Source organism: Melozone crissalis, unplaced genomic scaffold (assembly GCF_028551555.1).
Source record: "Melozone crissalis strain CALT ecotype California unplaced genomic scaffold, PUWL_Pcris_2 ptg000120l_1, whole genome shotgun sequence".
Lineage (NCBI taxonomy): Eukaryota > Metazoa > Chordata > Aves > Passeriformes > Passerellidae > Melozone > Melozone crissalis.
The window spans coordinates 1,304,363-1,322,293 of NW_026535896.1; the positions used below are offsets into that span (position 1 = coordinate 1,304,363).

General features: G+C 51.2%; 1 protein-coding gene across 5 annotated transcripts in view; it reads left to right on the top strand.

Annotated features, from left to right (window-relative positions):
- Positions 1–17,931, top strand: part of OPCML (opioid binding protein/cell adhesion molecule like) — a 309,650-nt gene that overhangs the window by 277,440 nt on the left and 14,279 nt on the right. For 3 of the 5 annotated variants that reach the window (XM_054292855.1, XM_054292853.1, XM_054292857.1), the window contains 3 exons: positions 7,362–7,594; positions 17,360–17,485; positions 17,754–17,900. In XM_054292855.1, coding sequence (XP_054148830.1) covers positions 7,362–7,594; positions 17,360–17,485; positions 17,754–17,900 — 506 coding nt within the window. The remainder of the gene's footprint in view (positions 1–7,361; positions 7,595–17,359; positions 17,486–17,753; positions 17,901–17,931) is intronic. The other 2 variants (XM_054292856.1, XM_054292854.1) reach the window with 1 other exon arrangement.

Sequence of the window (17,931 nt, forward strand, 5' to 3'; positions counted from 1 at the left end):
AAAAAACCTGTCAAAAAAGAAATAGCAAGGAAAATTACAACCCTACAACCCCAGCACGGGCGTGGAGGAGTTGAGTTTCTCAACTGCTCAGCTCTGCTAGCGATGAACTCAGTGTTTTCTTTGCTGCTTTTGATTGAAGAACACTGGAAATCAGGCGGTTGCAGGTGCTGTATTGTGTGAGATTAGCACTGATTTAGGCAAGGTGCAGGTGCTGATTGAGCAGGGCGCTCTGCCTACACTGGCAGAGAGCAGGGGAATCTCCAGATTGCACCCTTCCAGTTGCTGAGAGCATTGGTGGGTTTTTCCCTGCAAGGATGTAGGGCAGGGCTTGGTGTAGGGATAGGGCAATTTGCTTTTCCTGGTGAGAAAACAGCTCTCTGCCCATGTTTCTTAGGATAGGTACTGATGCCTTGATGGTAAACGCTGCTGGATGGTGACTGTCTTTTTGGAGAAGAGCTGGGAAGATGTCCCAGCCTTCTTCAAACCACAGCATGGCCAAGTGACCACGGAGAAGTGTGAAATAAACACCTGGCTGTGCTAGGGAGAAAGTGCAATCATTTTGGGCAAGTAAAGATGCTTTTCTGTACTTCTTCCAATTTCTGTGGTTTTGCTGGCCTGGCTGCCCCTGCTCAGTGCCTTCATTTTCATCTCTGTCTTTGTGAGATGAGGTGTGGCCGCCAGCATCGACTGCCTCTGATGGAAGCATTTACGTGCCACCTGCTCTATAAACATTCCCATTGATTTGCTCCATCCAAAGGCCTTCCGCTTTATTTCTTTTGCTGCCACCTCATATTTCCTTATGAAGATTTCTCCTGAGCTAATAACAGCTGTTGGCTGTTGGGGCTTAGGCTAATGCCTTCTGACCTTCCCTACGACACAGGGGGAGCATCCCGGCACGTGAGCATGGATATTGATGCAGTGCTGTGTCAGAAACAAGGGAAAATCAGGTTGGAAGGAGTACCTGACTTTGCCCAGCCCCCCTTTCCCTTGCCAATGATGTTGTCAGCGTGAGGTGTGTCCCTGCAAGCTGAAGTAGAAGCAATGAGGAGTGAAAGAAGGGCTTTACAAACTGGAGGCAAAGCCTGGCTCGCTTTAACAGAGCTGACTGTTTCTGGATTTGCTCGATGCGGAGCATTAATTCAGAAAATCCCGTGAATGGCTTTGGGGAGAAGATGTGATCTGTCAGAGGGGGCACCATGCAGCAGCTCACCTCACTGGGCATCCCTTCCCTCTTCAAACTGGGATTGCTTTTTAAGCCATCTGCAGCACAGCTATGCCTGCATCAGCTTTAGCATCACTCTGTGCCACCTGCAGTGGTACCCAGGTCCACCCCTGACTCCAGGGGACTCAGACCCCCCTCCCTGAATTAATGTCAGCTCAAGCTTGGCAGCAACCCCTTGGCAGCCTTTGCATGTGCTAGGTTGTTACAGAGGCCACCCAAAGCCCTGTGGATGCTGGGCACAGAGCAGCCAGTGTTTTGTGTGACATGGACCCCTCAGGGACTGCGTAGTGAGCATTGTCTTGACTTCTGATGCCTCGCGCAGACGGCTCCCGCCCTCCTCATCATCTTGTTATCATTCTAATGTCTGGGAGCTGCAGTCATGGACCAAAACACCATTAAACTATCTGAAATGGAGCAACTCGACAGCCTCTGCCCTCACAGGCTTATTATCTTTGCAGATGGATATTTTATATTTAGCAGTAGCTAATGTATCAATTTGGGCTTTGATTTTTCACAGGGAGCAGCTCCTATTCTGATGCCTGCTGGTGGGCAAACTGCCACTGCAGGGGAACCACCAGGGACAAACCCTCCCTGTGAAGCCCTGAGCCTCTGGAGAGGGCAGAAGCGTCCCATGGCCCTTGGAGGGCTTTGGGCAGGGGGTTGTTGGGAGGAAACAGGTTTTCCAGTGGCCTGGATTGTGTTTGAACAGCACTGGGAGCTCTTGGGGAATTGGAGCAGTAGCAGTGGGGCCAGGCAATTAATTAAACTTGCAGTTGTGTGTGGCTTTGCAGGAGGCAGCAGCTGAGTGGTGTACGGTGGGGAGGGAGGAATGTTATGGAGAAAAGGAGAACTTTGGGCTGGCCAAGCTCTGGCACACCCCATGCTCCTTGTTTTCCCACAGTGGGTATGGGTGTGGTGATGGATCAGGACTTGCTGAGTGGTTGGTGAAGGCTGGATGGGTGGTAGTAGTGCTGGGTGATGCCATAGAGTGCATCCCAAGTGCCCTCTGTCCTTGGGATGCTGGGGTGACATGGGGTCAGTGTGGAGATGTGCCCTCTGTTCTCGGGGTGCTGGGATGGCGTAGGGATGGTGTGGAGCTATGCTTTCTGTTCTCAGAGTGCTGGGATGGCATGGGGATGGATGGAGCTGTGCTTTCTGTTCTCAGAGTGCTGGGGTGGTGTGGGGATGGCATGGAGCTATGCTTTCTGTTCTCAGAGTGCTGGGATGGCATGGAGCTGTGGTGTCTGTCCTTGGGGTGCTGGGATGGCATGGAGGTGTGCACTCCACATCCAGGCACTGAGAAGGATGGGAGAGAGGGGAGAAGGGACACTGTGGGTGCCTCGGAGATAGAGTGGACAGGAGCATGATGAAAAAATAAGTGCCTTGAGCCCTCCACCCATGAATAAACAGCATGGCTGGCAGTGGGGGAAGCTCAGGTGGCGCAGTCCTGCCCTTGGGAGCTGCCATGTGAGACCTGCTGTCACATGGCGCAGATGCCATTGTCCCTGCAGATAATGTGGCGGTTGCATTGTTGGGAGAGGATTAGAGGAGCTGCAATGTTTTGATGGCCTGCTTCTCATTTGCATCTTGAACGAAGTGGGAGCCCAGCCAGGTTCTGTTCTTTTGTGTTTACTTCTGAGGAAATGTGTTTATTTACGATGATTACAAATAAATCTCCTCTGCCTTTTCTCCAGCCGCCCAGAATAAAAAGTATCCGGTGCCCCTTAACTGTGTAGCCAGGGCGAATATTGGAAGTGCAGGAGAAATCCCATTAGGAGTCCCTGGCAAATGTAATTAACAATTTCTTCTGAAAGACAAGGGTGTTTGTTCTGCCCCTGTGACAGGTATTTTTGGTTGGAGGTTTCCCAGGGTGAAGCATCACCTGGTCGCTGTCGAGGGGCTTCACTCCCGATCTGGGTGAGCTATTTTAGCTGCTGAAAACTGGGTCAGCCGGCAAGTTTGCAACTGGTTTTGGCATCTCCATTTGTCATCCTGACGAGACATGTTACCTACAGGAGAGAGAAGCAGTTTGGGGTTGAAGGGCCATAGAGGAGTTTAAAAGTAGAGCGTTGTTGGTTTGAACAAGGAAACAGGAGAGGTTTGAATCCTAGAATCATCAAATATCCTCAGCTGGAAAGGACACACAAGGATCATTAAGCCCACGTCCTGGCTCTGTGCTGGACAACTCCAAAAGTCCCACCATGTGTCCAAACAAATGGGCAAGAAATTTGGGTTGATCCATCCCCCCAGCCTCTTGGCATGGACAGGGATTTGTGGTGTTGGCTCTTCAGGTACAAACGTGTCCCCTGGGTTTCTTAGGATGTGCATCAACATTTTGGAGTCCCTCGTATCCCATTCCTCAGAATATTTTGCACCCATGGAGAGGATTTTGCAAGACTTCCTGCATGGCTCCAACTCTTTTTTTTGCTGTTTATCCCTCTAAATTACTGCCAGAAAACTTGTGCTGACCCTGGATGCAGTATTTCCCTCACCATGGGGGAGGCATTGAGGGCAGCCCCAGGCTTCTCCCTCGTGTTCAGCCGAGTCAGCAGTGCAGGAAAGGTCTGTGACATGGTCAGAGAAGGCAGGAGAAGGTGGAGGGTGTTATGGCTCAACCCACACGTAGGAGAGGCGCTGTCAGTGCTCATTGATGGGGCTGGGAAGGAGCCTGCTGTGGGAGCTATGTGGGGTCTCTCCTAATAGGTGCAGGAGGAGGGAGACGGGCACTGTGTGCCACCACACACAAAGAGCACGTCAGCAGAGCTATCTGTATTGTTGACACTAAGTGAAATAATCCCATGGCAAACTTCAAAATTAGCATTTAAGAATGAGGAATAGGGGCAATTAGAGGGGAAGCAGCACAGCGCCGGTGCCCCCAGCTCCCACCCTCATGCATCTTCTCACGCTGCTGCGTTCAGGTTCATCACCCTCATCTCTGGTGGAGCACTGGGATCCCTGCATCAGCTCTCGTCCTCCTGCAGAGTGAGGGGATCAGTATGGGTCTCAGGAGATGGAGCTTTAGAGAGCCCACATGTATCATTGTGAATGCTGTGGGGAGCTCCAGCAAAGCCTGGCATCCAGAGCTCCCCAGCCACTCTGGAGGAGAGCAGCAGTGGCTGGAGGCAGCTGAAGGGTTACAGATGGTGAAAAGTCTCTGCTCAGAGGCAATGAGGGTGTAAGTGGGATGCAGAGATGGAGGAGCTGATGACACTGGTCACATTGTGCAAAGAAGGGATGTGTGGGGGAACTGGGATGCAGCGTATGCTGGGGGCTGATGATATCATTCCCAAGATATTCCCCCTGCCTTGCTGATGGGCTTTCTCCAGGTGAACTGCAGAGCCAGGATAAGTTTATTTCCCTCCCATGTGACAGGTGCTTTATTGTCTTTTGTCCCTTCTGGACTGGTAAGGCAGTTTCTAGAGATGGATACGGTGCCTTCAGGAAGCTGTTAATGGGGGTTTGTCTTTGGTTTTAATTAGATCCCTTCAAGGGAAAACCTCCTGGCCTGCTTTATTATCCAGCTTTGTCAGAGCTTGTCTGCTTTATCTAAACACTTTGCAGAAGTCTCTTTACCTGTTTGCTTACTGGAGACATTATCATAATCCTGGTCAATTGGAAATGAGGAGCAAAGACAGCTCAGCAGACAAGCGAGTGCCGTCAGCTTAGCAGCTAATGGAGATCACTTTCCCAGACAGGTAAAGAGGCTGATGAGGTGATCCTTGTGCCAGGGTATCCATCAGTATTCTCTTTGTAGTGCCAATTGCCAGGGTACGGGAAAACTGGCGGTGGGAGAGTGAGGTTAGCTGAGAAGGTGCCTGCAGGAATGCCATGTGCTCTGTGCCAGCTGATGGATGGGGCTTTTCTGCTGGTGGTGGTTCTGACACGTTCCCAGGAGGTCTGTTTTTTGTCTGGCTGTCTGTAGCTGCAGGGGACAGTCTGGGTTCCAGTAGAGAGGAACATGATGCTGCACAAAGCTGAAGAGACTTGGTCCTAAATTTGGTGTTGAGTGGCAGTGAGGGATGGGAAGAAGGAGCCTTTGCCTCCTTGCTCTTGGCATGGGCTTGTCACAGAGGTCTCCAAGTTGCTGCTTCCTGCTCATTCCAAGTGGTTTTGAGGGCAGTACCAGTCACCAGCACCGCAGACAAGGCAGGGTGATGCTGTCCTTGCCCTCCCTCCTGTGAGTGTCCACCCGGGGCATCCCTGGGTGCTCATGCAGTGCAGCTCTGAGATGTAGTGTGAGATGTAAATGCAGAATGAACCACCCCAGCTCTCAGGTGTCCTGGACCACCCCAGATCTCCTCAGGAAGTACATCCCATATGCACCAGCCGAAGCTGGGCTGCAACACTGAAACGTACTCAGCGCCGGCACGAGCGTCTCATCCCTGTCACTTCAAACCGAGTCCTTGTGCTTCACCCCTAATGAGGGGACCCGAGAGTACCTCGCAGGGCTGTAGTCTGGATATTTATATGAGCGCAGACATGCGAGTTGTCTGTTTTACATATTGCTGCCCTGATTTTTCAGTGCACGCAATGAATAATTTACAGAAGCCGTGTGTAAGTATCTCTTTATTATTCATTATAATGAAGTGAGACAGCAGTAATAGTCCACTAGACTGGAATCCCCCAGGGCCGAACTTTACTCGGCTGTGCTTAGCTCTCCCCCAGTTAATTTGAAGGAAGAGAGGGCTCGGTTTCCTGACAAGGACAATGCTATCTGCTGGCACAAGGCTGCCCTGGCCTGGCAAAGCCGAGCTGGCACCAGGGCAGGTCTGACACCAGGCAGGGTCCCCTTGTGCTGATGGTGCCGTGGCAGGCATGGAGCACCATCCGTCTTTCCCTGAGCCCATACGTGATGTGGCTGGCAGAGACGTACAGCTCCTGCAAGGGGAAAATTACTTGTTTGCAGGAGAATATATGGCTCATTCCTCTGAACCGAGCACCCGGGGGGACCCTCAAGCATGCCAAGTATCGCCCCTTCCCTGCGCCCGATTAATAATCTCGATCGAGGTGATGCTCTGTGATCTCAGCAAGGGAGGCATATAACACCCCCAGAGCCTGGGCAGGAGAGGCACTGCAGTGGGGATGAGGACAGGAACAGCCTCCCAGCTGCTCTCTGAATTTACAGGCATGTGGAGAGGGACTCGCACGAGTTCCGTGATTGACTGTAGGTGCCTTTTCCTACAGTCTTGGGCTGCGGCAGGCCTGCCACTTCTGGCACTAGCTCATGTGTAGCTTGATTTCCCTTTTTTTTCTTTTTATGCCAAGAGAAAGCTTCCCTAGCCAGGTCCTCAGGTGGTAAAGGTGAAGCTCCCAAGGGATGCTGGGCTCTTAATTTAACCAAACTCTCAGAGCTTTTGCTGCAGATACCATGGCAGCAGCAGAGAAGGCTGCAAGTAGATAGATGGGGAAGAATCTATCAAAAAAGCATGAAAAAGCCATGTTTTCCAGGAACATTTAAATTCCCTTCCCCCCCATCCCATTCCTTGCCAAGTGTAACTCAGCACCGTGGACCGGAGCTGCTGAGCTCCTGCACGTCTCAGAGCAGGGAGGGTGGGAGCCAGGCAGGAAATAAATAATGGAAACGACCGAGTTGTGTTTTCAAGGCACTTGTAGGATTTACAGCTGCTTATCCAAATGTTCCCTTCCCTTCCCCATGTGCTGGCTTGGCCATCTCCGGCTGTTTCTCTTCTTCCCCTCTCCCTGTGCGTGTGCTGTGGCCCCTGTCCCCAGCAGTGGGGGTGTTTATCACCCCGGGGATGGCTCGAGGGCTGTGCCGACAAGCTGAACTGTCAGCACATTTTACAGCTTCATCTGGAATTCTCAGTGCACAGCAAAGGCAAGGGGGGCTGTGGAGGTGGGTGAGAAGAGATGGTCTGCCTGGCTTGCAGAGGTCAAACAATAGAAATTTTGTCTGTGGTTCCCCAGTTGTGTGTAAAAGAAAAAGGGAGGTTTTATTTCTGGCAAACCTGCTGTTTATGTGAAATCTCACGTGATGGGGGATGTGGAAACAGGGAGCATGGCCGCAGCATGGCAGAGCTGAGTAACCACCCTCCCATCCTGCTCCTATCCCTTTTTGGGACCTGGGATGCTCTGTGTGTGTCCCGTTCCAGGTGTGTGACCCTCTGTGTGTCCCCTGCAGGTGTACTGTGGATGAGCGGGTCACGCGGGTAGCGTGGCTGAACCGCAGCACCATCCTGTATGCCGGCAATGACAAGTGGTCTATAGACAACCGTGTGGTCATCCTGTCCAACACCAAGACCCAGTACAGCATCAAGATACACAATGTGGACATTTACGATGAGGGCCCCTACACCTGCTCTGTGCAGACAGACAATCACCCCAAGACTTCACGCGTCCACCTCATCGTGCAAGGTAGGTCTGAACGTGCCTCGTGCTGTTGCTGGGTGGTTTGGTCTGGAAGGCTGCCTGGACTTGGGAAGGGTTTGGAGGCCCTCTTGATGATTGAGTTGGAGCTGTTTCAGAGATTGCATGGCATGGGAGCAGTGGTGTGGACAAGTGCCCACCATGCCAGGGAGGAGATGAGCGTGCATTGTCTCAGCCTTGCTGTGTTGTGCAGTTGTCACACGGGGCAGAGGACACCTGAGAACTGGCAGTGGGGCTGCTGAGCTCTTCTTTATTCCCCCTTTGCCTGTCCGTGCTGTGAATTTGACTTGTCTCCACTGCTTGGAACCGTGTTGCTCAGCTTGCTCCATCAGGGATTTGTTAGTAAGGTGCTCAAGCAGGTGTTTGAAGTGCTTCAGGAGAGCCAAAAGCAATGTGCTGCCAGGCACAGAGGAGAAGCAGATCCCAGCAGCACAAGGCTCTGTGCTTTTGGGAGAGAGGTCGAAATCTCTGTGGGGCCATGAAGGGCTCTTGGCACAGGGCCTCACAGGCAAGTCTATTAATATAGCAGATGCTGTTGGGTTGCAAAGCAGTGTTCTGAGGCTGTTCTGATGAGGGGATCCAGGTGCTGGCAGATCAGAGGGACCAGTAGCTCTCTGATGGATGCTGCCTCTGGATTCTTGTGGCTTTGCACCAGCTACTGGCTTTTGTCCGGTCTCTAGATTAATTTTTCAGAGTTAGTGTTAGTTCAGGTTAGATAAAGATAATGAAAGTTTCCTAATCCTCTTAAAGAAGATTTATTTGGCTGAGTAGAAAGCTCTCGGAATACAATAAAGCGTGTATAAAACCAGGACCTAATCTTTCCTTTAATTTCAAACAGCTGATAGGTATTGATTTTGCAATGAGCAAATCTGAAAACTTTCTCAGCCTCGACACGTCTCTGAGAAGCCCCCAACAGAGTTATGTATGTATTTATGTACCCTCCTCATTGCCTAGAGGCAGGGGTTGATTGCAGTCACCTATCCAACAGGTTTTCCTGCCTGGTGGCTGTGGGAGTGTGTTGGGAAACCCCAGATTGTGTGCACCAGGCTGTGGTGAAGAAGAGGAGTGCTCACCTAAGGGAGAGGGGAGAGGACATCCACTGGAAGCATCCCTCCATCTCCTTGTTCGGAGCTGTCCCTCTCCTCCTTTTCGAGCTGTGTGCGAGCTGTCCATCTGTGAGGTTTAATCTGTTTATCCTGTCTGCTCTCTAATCGTGCTAATCCATCCAGTCAACAGCGGTGAAGTATCCGAGTGCTTTGCACCTAATGAAATCAGGTGAACTGGCTGCGGCGCTCAGCACCCGCTGCCCTCACTCCTTTCTCAGGGTGATGCAGGCACCTGCCAGGCACAGCCAGGTGAAGGTGAGAGGGAGGGTTTGTGTCCAGAGTGGTGGTCTGGTGGTGAGGCATTCCTAACTGTGCTGGAGAAGGTTTTTTTCCTGGTGTGAGCAAGTCCTGATGAATTGCTCCCACCGCAGCGATGACTGTGGTTCTCAGCAGTGTCACTCCTGCACAGCTGGAGGGAAGCATGAGAGGAACTGGGGATGCAGGCACAGGTCAAGTGGTCCATGCTGAGCAGTGTCTGTACTTCCCTTTCAATGGGTTAAGCTCAAACCACATGGTTTGCCCAGCTGAGAAAATCCATCTGTAGGCGCCTTTGAAGGTGGTGATGAGAGAGGCAAATCCTCCTGTGCTCTGTTCTTGGTTCAACTTGAGGAAGAAAAGCTTGCATGGAGATGCCATAGCAGCCATCCAGGATCTGGAGGAGCCTACAAAGAAGTCAAGAGGGGCTCTTCATCAGGAATTGTAGTTGAAAGGAATAATGGGTACAAGCTGAAAGAGAGGAAAATTAGGCTTGATGTAAAGAAGAAATTCCTTCCTGTGAGAGTGGTGAGATCCTGGCACAGGTTTCCCAGAGAAGCTGTGTCTGCCCCATCCCTGAAAGTGTTCAAGGTCAGGTTGGAGCAACCTGGTCTAGTGGAAGGTGTCCCTGCCCATGGCAGGGGATGGGAGCAAGATGATCTTTAAGGTCACTTCTGACACAAGCCATTCTATCATTCAACTCCACTGCAGTTCCTTCGTGGCTAAATTGTGATTTTTGTGCGGGGGAGCAACACTCAGTCCTTTGCTCAGTGCTGAGACAAAAGGAATGATTTTCCAAAGATGGATTTAGTCCTGGCTGTTTCTGTAAGCAGAGCACACCCTTTACAGGGATGAGAGCAAAGCCCTGTTTCTGGCTTCAAAATTGAGGTTTAGGTCTGTCCTCTCTTTCTTGCCCTCACTGTGCCAGCAGGATGCCAAACACGCAGTAATGACCAGTTAGCAACTATATTCAGGTCAATTAATTTCTATTTGTATTTTGCAAAACTATAAGTTGGCCAGAGAGAGTATTGATTCTTTGTGCCCGTGTTCAATTGGGTTTTAATTGTGCTACTGAGGGGCCCAGCCTTCCCTCCCAGCAACCCAGCAATAAATCTGCCAGGGAATCGCCGTCAACAGTAAATGTGTCTCTTAGTAGCACTATTAATATGTCTCTTGCATTGCTTCATTGCAACAGCCGTTAACAGCGTAGATGGCAGGAAGCCAGAGGGGTTTTTTTTTTGTCTCCCTTTTCCTCTTTTTGTCAGGAGCTGCCTCGTGATGAAGGGATGGATGCTTTCAGAGATAGATGTGGCGTTTATGGCACGCTGGTGTGTTCTGGGGAGAGTTTGGGATGGAGAGAGAACAGGCATTTAAGCTCATATAGGCAGAAGATGAGCCACCCCATCCTTCTCTTGTCATAAAGGCTGGAGTGGAGCTGAAGTGGGGTGGACCTTGGTGAGCTCTCCTGCTTCTGGGATGAGCAGTGTGGAGGCCACCTCTCAAAAAGGGGGAGAAGGAGAGCTCCTGGGAGGTGCAGGCTTGCAAGGAGGAGCTGGGAGACCTTAATGGCATCATGCTGCAGGATAGTTTTTGGAGTGAGGAGTGTGGTGGGCAGGCACAGCCCTGTCTTCATGGCTTGGGCTGCTTCAGGTTGTACTTCAGTCCAAAATGTAGAGCTCAGGGTCACTGTTTTGGTAGAGGCTGTGAGCTTTGGATCCCTTCTAGTGGAGATTTTGGTGGTGAGCATTGGTACTGGCCATCCCTACCTAACAGTGATCTTTGGTATTTCCTCTGTTCCTGATTATTTAAAGAGCCCTTTCCTGTACTGTGTTGTTCCTACTCGCCATACTGAAGCCTCTCCCAGCTGTTGGCATTGTTTCTCTTGTTTCTGGTTGGCACAATTCATTTTCTGTCTTGCTGTTTGCTGCTTTCCTCGCCCTGGGAACCAGGACAGGTTTTGAAGGGCCATGGCCTTCGTTTACAGGGTGTAGTATCCAAATGCACCTAGGGATGCTCTCCTGGAGCTGTTCCTGTGTCTCACTCACCACCTCGCAAAGCAGCACCAGTGCAGATGTAGCTTCTCCTTGAGTGTTTCAAAACCAAACTGAGACTTTTATTTTTCCCTTCTGATAACAACTCCTTGGGGCTCCTTGGGGCTCTCAAAGGGCCATCCCCACCTCCCACCAAGCCATCCCCACGGAGAGCTTTTTCTCCAAAGAGAAAAGGTTGGATGAAAAGTTGCAGCCAAACCCCTATCTCAACCTTCCTTCCTCCCTGAAGAGGCAGAGGATGGGCAAGAGAGTGAAAACGGCCAAATGAAGGTGATGCAGGAGCAATGCAATAGTGAATTCAAAGACAAAGCAGCCCAAAGAAAATCTGGAAGGAATAGCAAAGTTTGAAGAAGGAAGCAACTAGAGGGGGGAAAAAAAAACAAAAGAAAAAAAGGATGAGAAGAAAAGCCCAGAGTTCCTAGAACAAAGGAAAGAGAGAAGGAAATGTGAGCACACAGAAAAGCACCAGAGCATCAAAAGGACAGGAGGCAGCAAAGGGGAGAAATGAAAGAGTGAGGGCAGGGAGAGGGGGAAGGTCTGGAAGGAGGAAGAGTCAGACTGGCAGGCAGAAAACAGCACACACTGGCCAGACAGGAACAGCCACTGCCCCATGACATACCAACCCAAAATCCAGATGGGAGAATGGGAAAGGGGCAGGATGGGATCCACCTGACAGCATCCTTGGGCTCCCAGTCTCAAAGCTGCCTGAAACTGGTGAAAAGGAGCCATCGGGATGTGCCACAGGGACCAGCAGCAACAGATGATTAATTACTGCAAAAAAACAAAACTGGAGGAGAGGAGGGAGAACTGGTGAAGTTGTTTCCCCATTATATTTCCGAACAGAAAGAACGTTTTAGCTCGTGCACAAATAGCTCCCTGGGAAGCACTCTCACTTCCTAATTGTTCATAAATTTACTGACAGGTGGTTACACAGTAGGTATAACACTGTGAGTTTCGGTTTTATTGCTTTCCCTGTCTCAACATGAAAACTTGGAGAAAAAGGATGCAGTGCGAGCAGTCAGGTGGCTCCACCTGGAAAAGGGTGTTCAGTGCCTGTATTTAATTTTTGCCATGTTCCTTCCTGTAAATGCAACAGAGATCCCACAGAGGGTGTTTTACTGGGGGAATGCTGTGAAAAGACGGTGTTCAAGACCTCAAGCAAAGGGAAAAGGACAATATTACCAAAATTGAATGCCTGTAGAAAATGTGAGGCCATGACACGCAGCTCGCTTGGCAGGGAAATTTGACAAAAATCATTTTGTTGACCAAACTGTAGCTTTTATAAGTGCTCAATCCATTATCTCAATAAAATCAGCTCTGATGAGCCTCTCAGACCGAGCTGTCACCAGAATGGTTCGATCAGAGATGATCATCATCGCTGCTGAGCAGCAACATGTTGTTAAAACTCTTGATGTCACCTCCTTGCCCCAGTCAGTTCCCCTGTGGGAACATTGAGTTGTATTTTCACAGGGTTACCCTGTGTGTCCTTGCAGGTATCTCCTGAACCCCTAAAGCAATGAGCTGGAGAGAGTGAAAACATCAATTTCCATCTGCCAGCCAGGAGCTGGCTCTCAGGTGCCCCATTTAAGGCCATCAGACCCAGACAGGAGCTGTTCTAGGGAAGGTCTCGTATTGCTGGTGCCTTCAGCAGACACACAGGGACTGGAGGAGGCCCTGGTGCCACCCTGCTGTGCTCATCAGTGAGGGAGATGGAAGGCGCAGGCAAAATGTGAGTTTTCAGCACATTTGCCTCCTTTGTGCTGACTTTCTGTACGCTAATGAGACCTTGCACAGTGACACCTCTGACAGCCCCATCCTGCCTGCACCGGGGAGGCTTGTGCAGAGCTGGAGATGCCTGGGGCTATAGGCAGCTGGGGTGCTGGGAAGGCAGGCAGTGTCATCTCCTGCAGGCATCCGACCCCTGCTAGGGTGACAGTCCCTCTCCCTGCTGGTGGCAGTATCACCTGTCACAGGACACAGCTGGACGCTGCAGCTGCAGAGGTGAGGGAGCTGCATGAAGGCTGCATCTCGCCGAAATAGGAGATGTGTGAGGGGGTGGAAAGGGAGGTGCCAGGCCAGAAACACAATGTGCTGCAGGTGTGACAGTGTCCATGGAGGCTTCAGAGCTCTGAAGATGAGATGTCCCTCTCTGCTGTCCCCATGGGGACCTGTCCCCCAGGTAGGGGTGGACAAGTGGCTGTTGCCTGGCAGTGTGAAGAACCCATAGTTATCCATCATCTCCCCTTATCAGCAGCTTAGGAAGACATCTCTTTTAATGGATTAGGAGCTAATGATGTGGAGGAGGGACATCAGTTGCATGTGTCAGCCACTGTGCTCATGCAGGCTCTCCGCTCTGAGGCGTGCAGCAGTAATGATCTGGCAGCTAAAAATAATCCAGGGCCACGGCGGCGAGTGGCTGGGGTAGGGATGGGCACTCCGGGGATGAGTCAGCCTGCGCACGGCCGTGTGCGTCACCGTCATGTGCAGCCCCCCGAGCACGCAGCCATTCCCGAGGTGCTGTTTGCTCCCCGCGTGCTTTAGCGGGGATGAGGCGTCCCTATGGACACCCCGTCCCCCCTCACCCTTGGGTGTCTGGTGGTTGGGGTCTCTCGCTGCTCAGAGTGACCCTGAGAAAAGTCTGAAAGTCTCTTTTCCTAGCCTGGTGGTTGAAGAAGGAGTTAGGGCTCTTCATTTCTTGGTCTCAAGGTTGTTTATTGTATCTTATCTATAAAAAATTTTCTTCTGCCCTGCCGAGGTCAGCTCAGCAACACAGTCCAAGGCATTCTCCCTGCCCCCGGGGAAGTGTTATGTCTTTATACTAAAAACTACATGTACAATGTTTACAATTACTTTCCAATACCTATCACCTATGTTAGACAGTGAACTTCTACTCTAAACCAATCTCAAAGTGCCACCATCACAGCAGAAGATGGAGACCAAGAAAAAGAAGAAAGGCTGGACACGCCCAAGTTCCTCCATCTTGTCCCCAAAACCCCCATTCCAAAAATCCTAAAATCTACATTTCCACCCTGTGATAATTTTATTATTATACTATTTAAATTTCTATGGTTTTCAGGTCTTCATACAAAGCTGGTAATTTGCTCCAGAGTTCATAATCAAAGCACAGGTGTTCTGGGCTGTGTGCCAGGGTCTCTGAGCCCCCCAACAGGGATCCCAGCAACTCTGGACACCCAGAGGCATGTACTGAGTTCCAACAGCTGGTAGTGGCTCTCCAGGTCTGAGCTTTCCTGTTGCTTTTGTCCCCAGATGGGACAATGAGTGCAAAGCCACCACTGGTGTCCAGAGCACGTGTGGTATGGAACATACTGGGGAGAGTCCCACAGATATCCCGACTATTGCACAGGACATGGCGGTGTCACCAAGGTGTGATCCCATGGCCAGCCCCATAGGGCCCAGTCTGTGAGGTGAGGGGAGGGATGGCACCTCACAGTCCCCAGAGATGGTGGCAGACACTGGCACATGCCTAGGTCCCACAGAGAGCGTGGATTGGCGCATCAGGCAGTGCAGGTCTCGAGTGGTAAAGGATGGAGATAAATCACAGGCTTATTGTTATTGAATTTAGTGGCATCGCTTTCACATTCAATTTCTCTCGCCGGCTTTCGGAACAAACAAGAAATTACAGAGCAAATGTATTTTTTGGCTTACCAAACCTTATGCATTAACTTCCCTGTGATTAATACTACGCAGGGCTGACGAAACCCTCTGCGCGCCGCTCGTCGCTCCGGTGAGACCATGCCGCTCGTCGCTTCCTCAGGATTTATTCTTTATTCAATTTGCTTATAGTTGTAGACTTCTGTGAGGAAGGACTATGGATAAAAGGGGATTGAGATGGTGTTCTGCCCTGTTTTTCTCACTGCAGCTGTATAGAGCAGAGGGAGGGAAATGTAGAGAACCAAAGGTAATTCAGGGAAAGATGCTGTCAGCAGGTAGAGGACAAGGAATAGCACCCAGAGTCATGCTGGAGGGCTGCAAGGAATTATCAGGGCTGCCTGACCTCTGAGGGGACCAAGAGAAACCTATGGAGTTTGGGAGAGCCTTTGGACTCCACAACCAGCACCAATCCCAAGCTGTCACCACTTTGAGACAAGGCAGCTTTGGTGGGATGTGCTTGTCAGGGCAGCCATGCCTTGGTCATCCCTATCTCATGGTATTGACGGGGTGTGGCTGAGGGCTAGTTTTATCCACATGTCATATTTGCCATCAAATTCGCCCTGCCTGCATCCCTAAGTGGCCCTAGTTTCCACCCGCTCCTCCCATGGCAAACCAGAGTGTCCTTGAGACACCATCCTTGACAGTCCAGTCAGTGGGATCTATAAAAATGTAATCAAGGTCCTCTGATGTCCTTCTCCAAGTCCTGGTAACCTCGTAGGCAACGATTGCAGTCACAGGTATTGAGCTGCCCTGTGGGGTCCCCGTGCTGTCCATGGGTGTCCCTCCACTGAGTGTCCCTGCTGGCTCGCAGGGACATTTCCGATTGGATTGGGGCAGGCCGTGCTTCCCTTGCCTCTGGATGCTCAGGAAATGCAATTCCCCACTGTGAGACCTGCTGGCATGTCTGTGTCAGCATCCTCTGCTAAGGGAAGGGCTTTCAGGCTGATACGTGGGTTTGTATGGCTTGGGGTTTTCCAAATAAGAGCACTGGGACTGTAGTGGTGATGGGTAGTGGTAATATTTTCCACAGGAGTGAAAGTGTTTCTGTGCCCTGGAGGGGGACAGGCTCACATCTGTGCCCAGAGCACCAGTTTCTGCATCTCATTTTGTACTTGTGGTTTGGGACTCAGGGAACAGGGAAGGGATGTCAGCCTTGAGCTGGAAGTTTCTGGGAGGGCAAGGATAGAACCATGACTGATTTTGCTGATGCCCTGCATCACACATCATCGCTCTAGTCCAGCATCTGCAGGCAAAATCACACAAGGAAGAGACAGGCTGCCATCTGGAACAGGGGTGGCTTCCCAAGGTCTCAGCATCCACTAATGATGGTGATGTCATCTCGGACCAAAACTGCTCACGAGGAGGGCTGGTTTGCAGGGCTCGGGAGCAGATGAAAAATGCCCCAGTTGTGGGAACCTTTGTCCTGGATGTTCTTGTAGTTTTCAGATATTCCTGGTACCAGTTTGAGGAGCTGTTACTGGAGGGGAGAGGTGCAAGGATGCTGGTAATATGGATTAGTGTTATCTTGTCTGAGTGAGGAAGGGCCATTTACAGCCTTCCTGCAGCTCATTGTGGCTGCACTGTCGGAGTTGGCCGGTTCTGCTCCGAGCGTTAACTACGTTTTCCAGCAGTTGCCGGCACACACTTTTCATTTTTGGATTGCTGCTTTCCCCTGAAGGACTCAGACAATCTCCCTCTGCTATAACAGACTGTACTTCTATATTAATGTGTCAAGTTGCTGGGAAATTTACTGCTTTGCAGAACCCATAGGGCTGCAGAGACCGCACCACGTCTTTGCCGTGGCTCATCCTGCTGTGCCGCCTCTCCCACACCAAGAGAGAGGAGAATCTCCCTGGGAGTGGGAGGAGAGCTTCCATGGGGGTGCAAGGACAGCCAGACAGCCCCACTTTCCCTTCAGGCACTGCTGGTGCTGGCCACAGTGGTTTTCAGGTGATTATCCTGGAATCCCAGCGCTGTGGGAGAGCCCTGGGTGCAAGGGTTGGGCATCTAATGCCACTTGACCTGGGCTTTCAGTATGTTGGGGAGGGGGCACAGGGCATCCTTTCTGGCATTGTAGGTATGGTGTTTCATTTGGGGAGGGTTGTTAAATATGGCCTCATTTACTCCCTGGGGTGCAGACCCTTTGGGGGGTTGTGTCTGACAGCCCAGAGTGCCAGGAAGCAGCATCGGCAAGTGAGCTTTAATTGCTTTTTGCCATGGCCAGGGATATTTATGGGCACGGTGATTGCCAAGTTATTTATTAGATGGAGTATCTGGGGATAGAGTAATATAAATCACCCTGGCCGGTATTGAAGGAGCAGACGCTCAGTAATTTAAACAGCTTTAATAAATATGCTAAAATATGAGCCTTGTCTCAGGCCATAACGAGAGCTGGTTATGGTCTCAGCCATGGAGTAGGGGAGCTGGCACAGTGAGTGGACCCCTCCACACCCCAGATCCATGCTTGGCTTCAGTCCAAGATACTGGTTTGGAGACCTGGTTTGGAGACCTGGAATTGCTGGTTTGGAGATCTGGAATTGCTGACTGGACAGGGCAACAGAGGGGACACAGCATCACACAATGGGACAGGTCTCACAGCTGGGGCCTCCCACTTGCACCTGTCAAGCTGGTGTGTTGATGGTGCCTTTGGTGGCCTTTATGTCTTGCAGTGCCCCCCCAGATTGTCAACATCTCGTCAGACATCACGGTGAACGAAGGCAGCAGCGTTACCCTCATGTGCCTGGCCTTTGGGAGACCGGAGCCCACCGTCACGTGGCGACACCTCTCTGGGAAAGGTGAGCCCTTGCTTGGGGGAAGAACTGCCTGGGTCTGAGGAAGGACCATCCTGCCTGGTGTGGGATGCATGGTTGTCCCTGTAGAGGTGGTCAGGGTGGCATTAAGGTGACTCACAGTCAGAGGTGCTGACCTGGGATGGGCTGAGGGCACTTGTCAAGTGCTTCCTGGGTGAAGGGGATGCCAGATGCCTGGGCAGGGGGTGTCGGGGCAGGGGCAGAGAGAAATTCCTGATGTTGGTGTCCATGGGTGATGGTGCCACACGTTCAGTACATCCCCCAGGGCAGACCTTTGTGAGTGAGGATGAATACCTGGAGATCACGGGCATCACACGGGAGCAGTCCGGGGAGTACGAATGCAGCGCCGTCAACGACGTGGCCGTCCCAGATGTGCGGAAAGTCAAAGTTACTGTCAACTGTGAGTGCAGGGCACAGGGGAAAGAATGGTG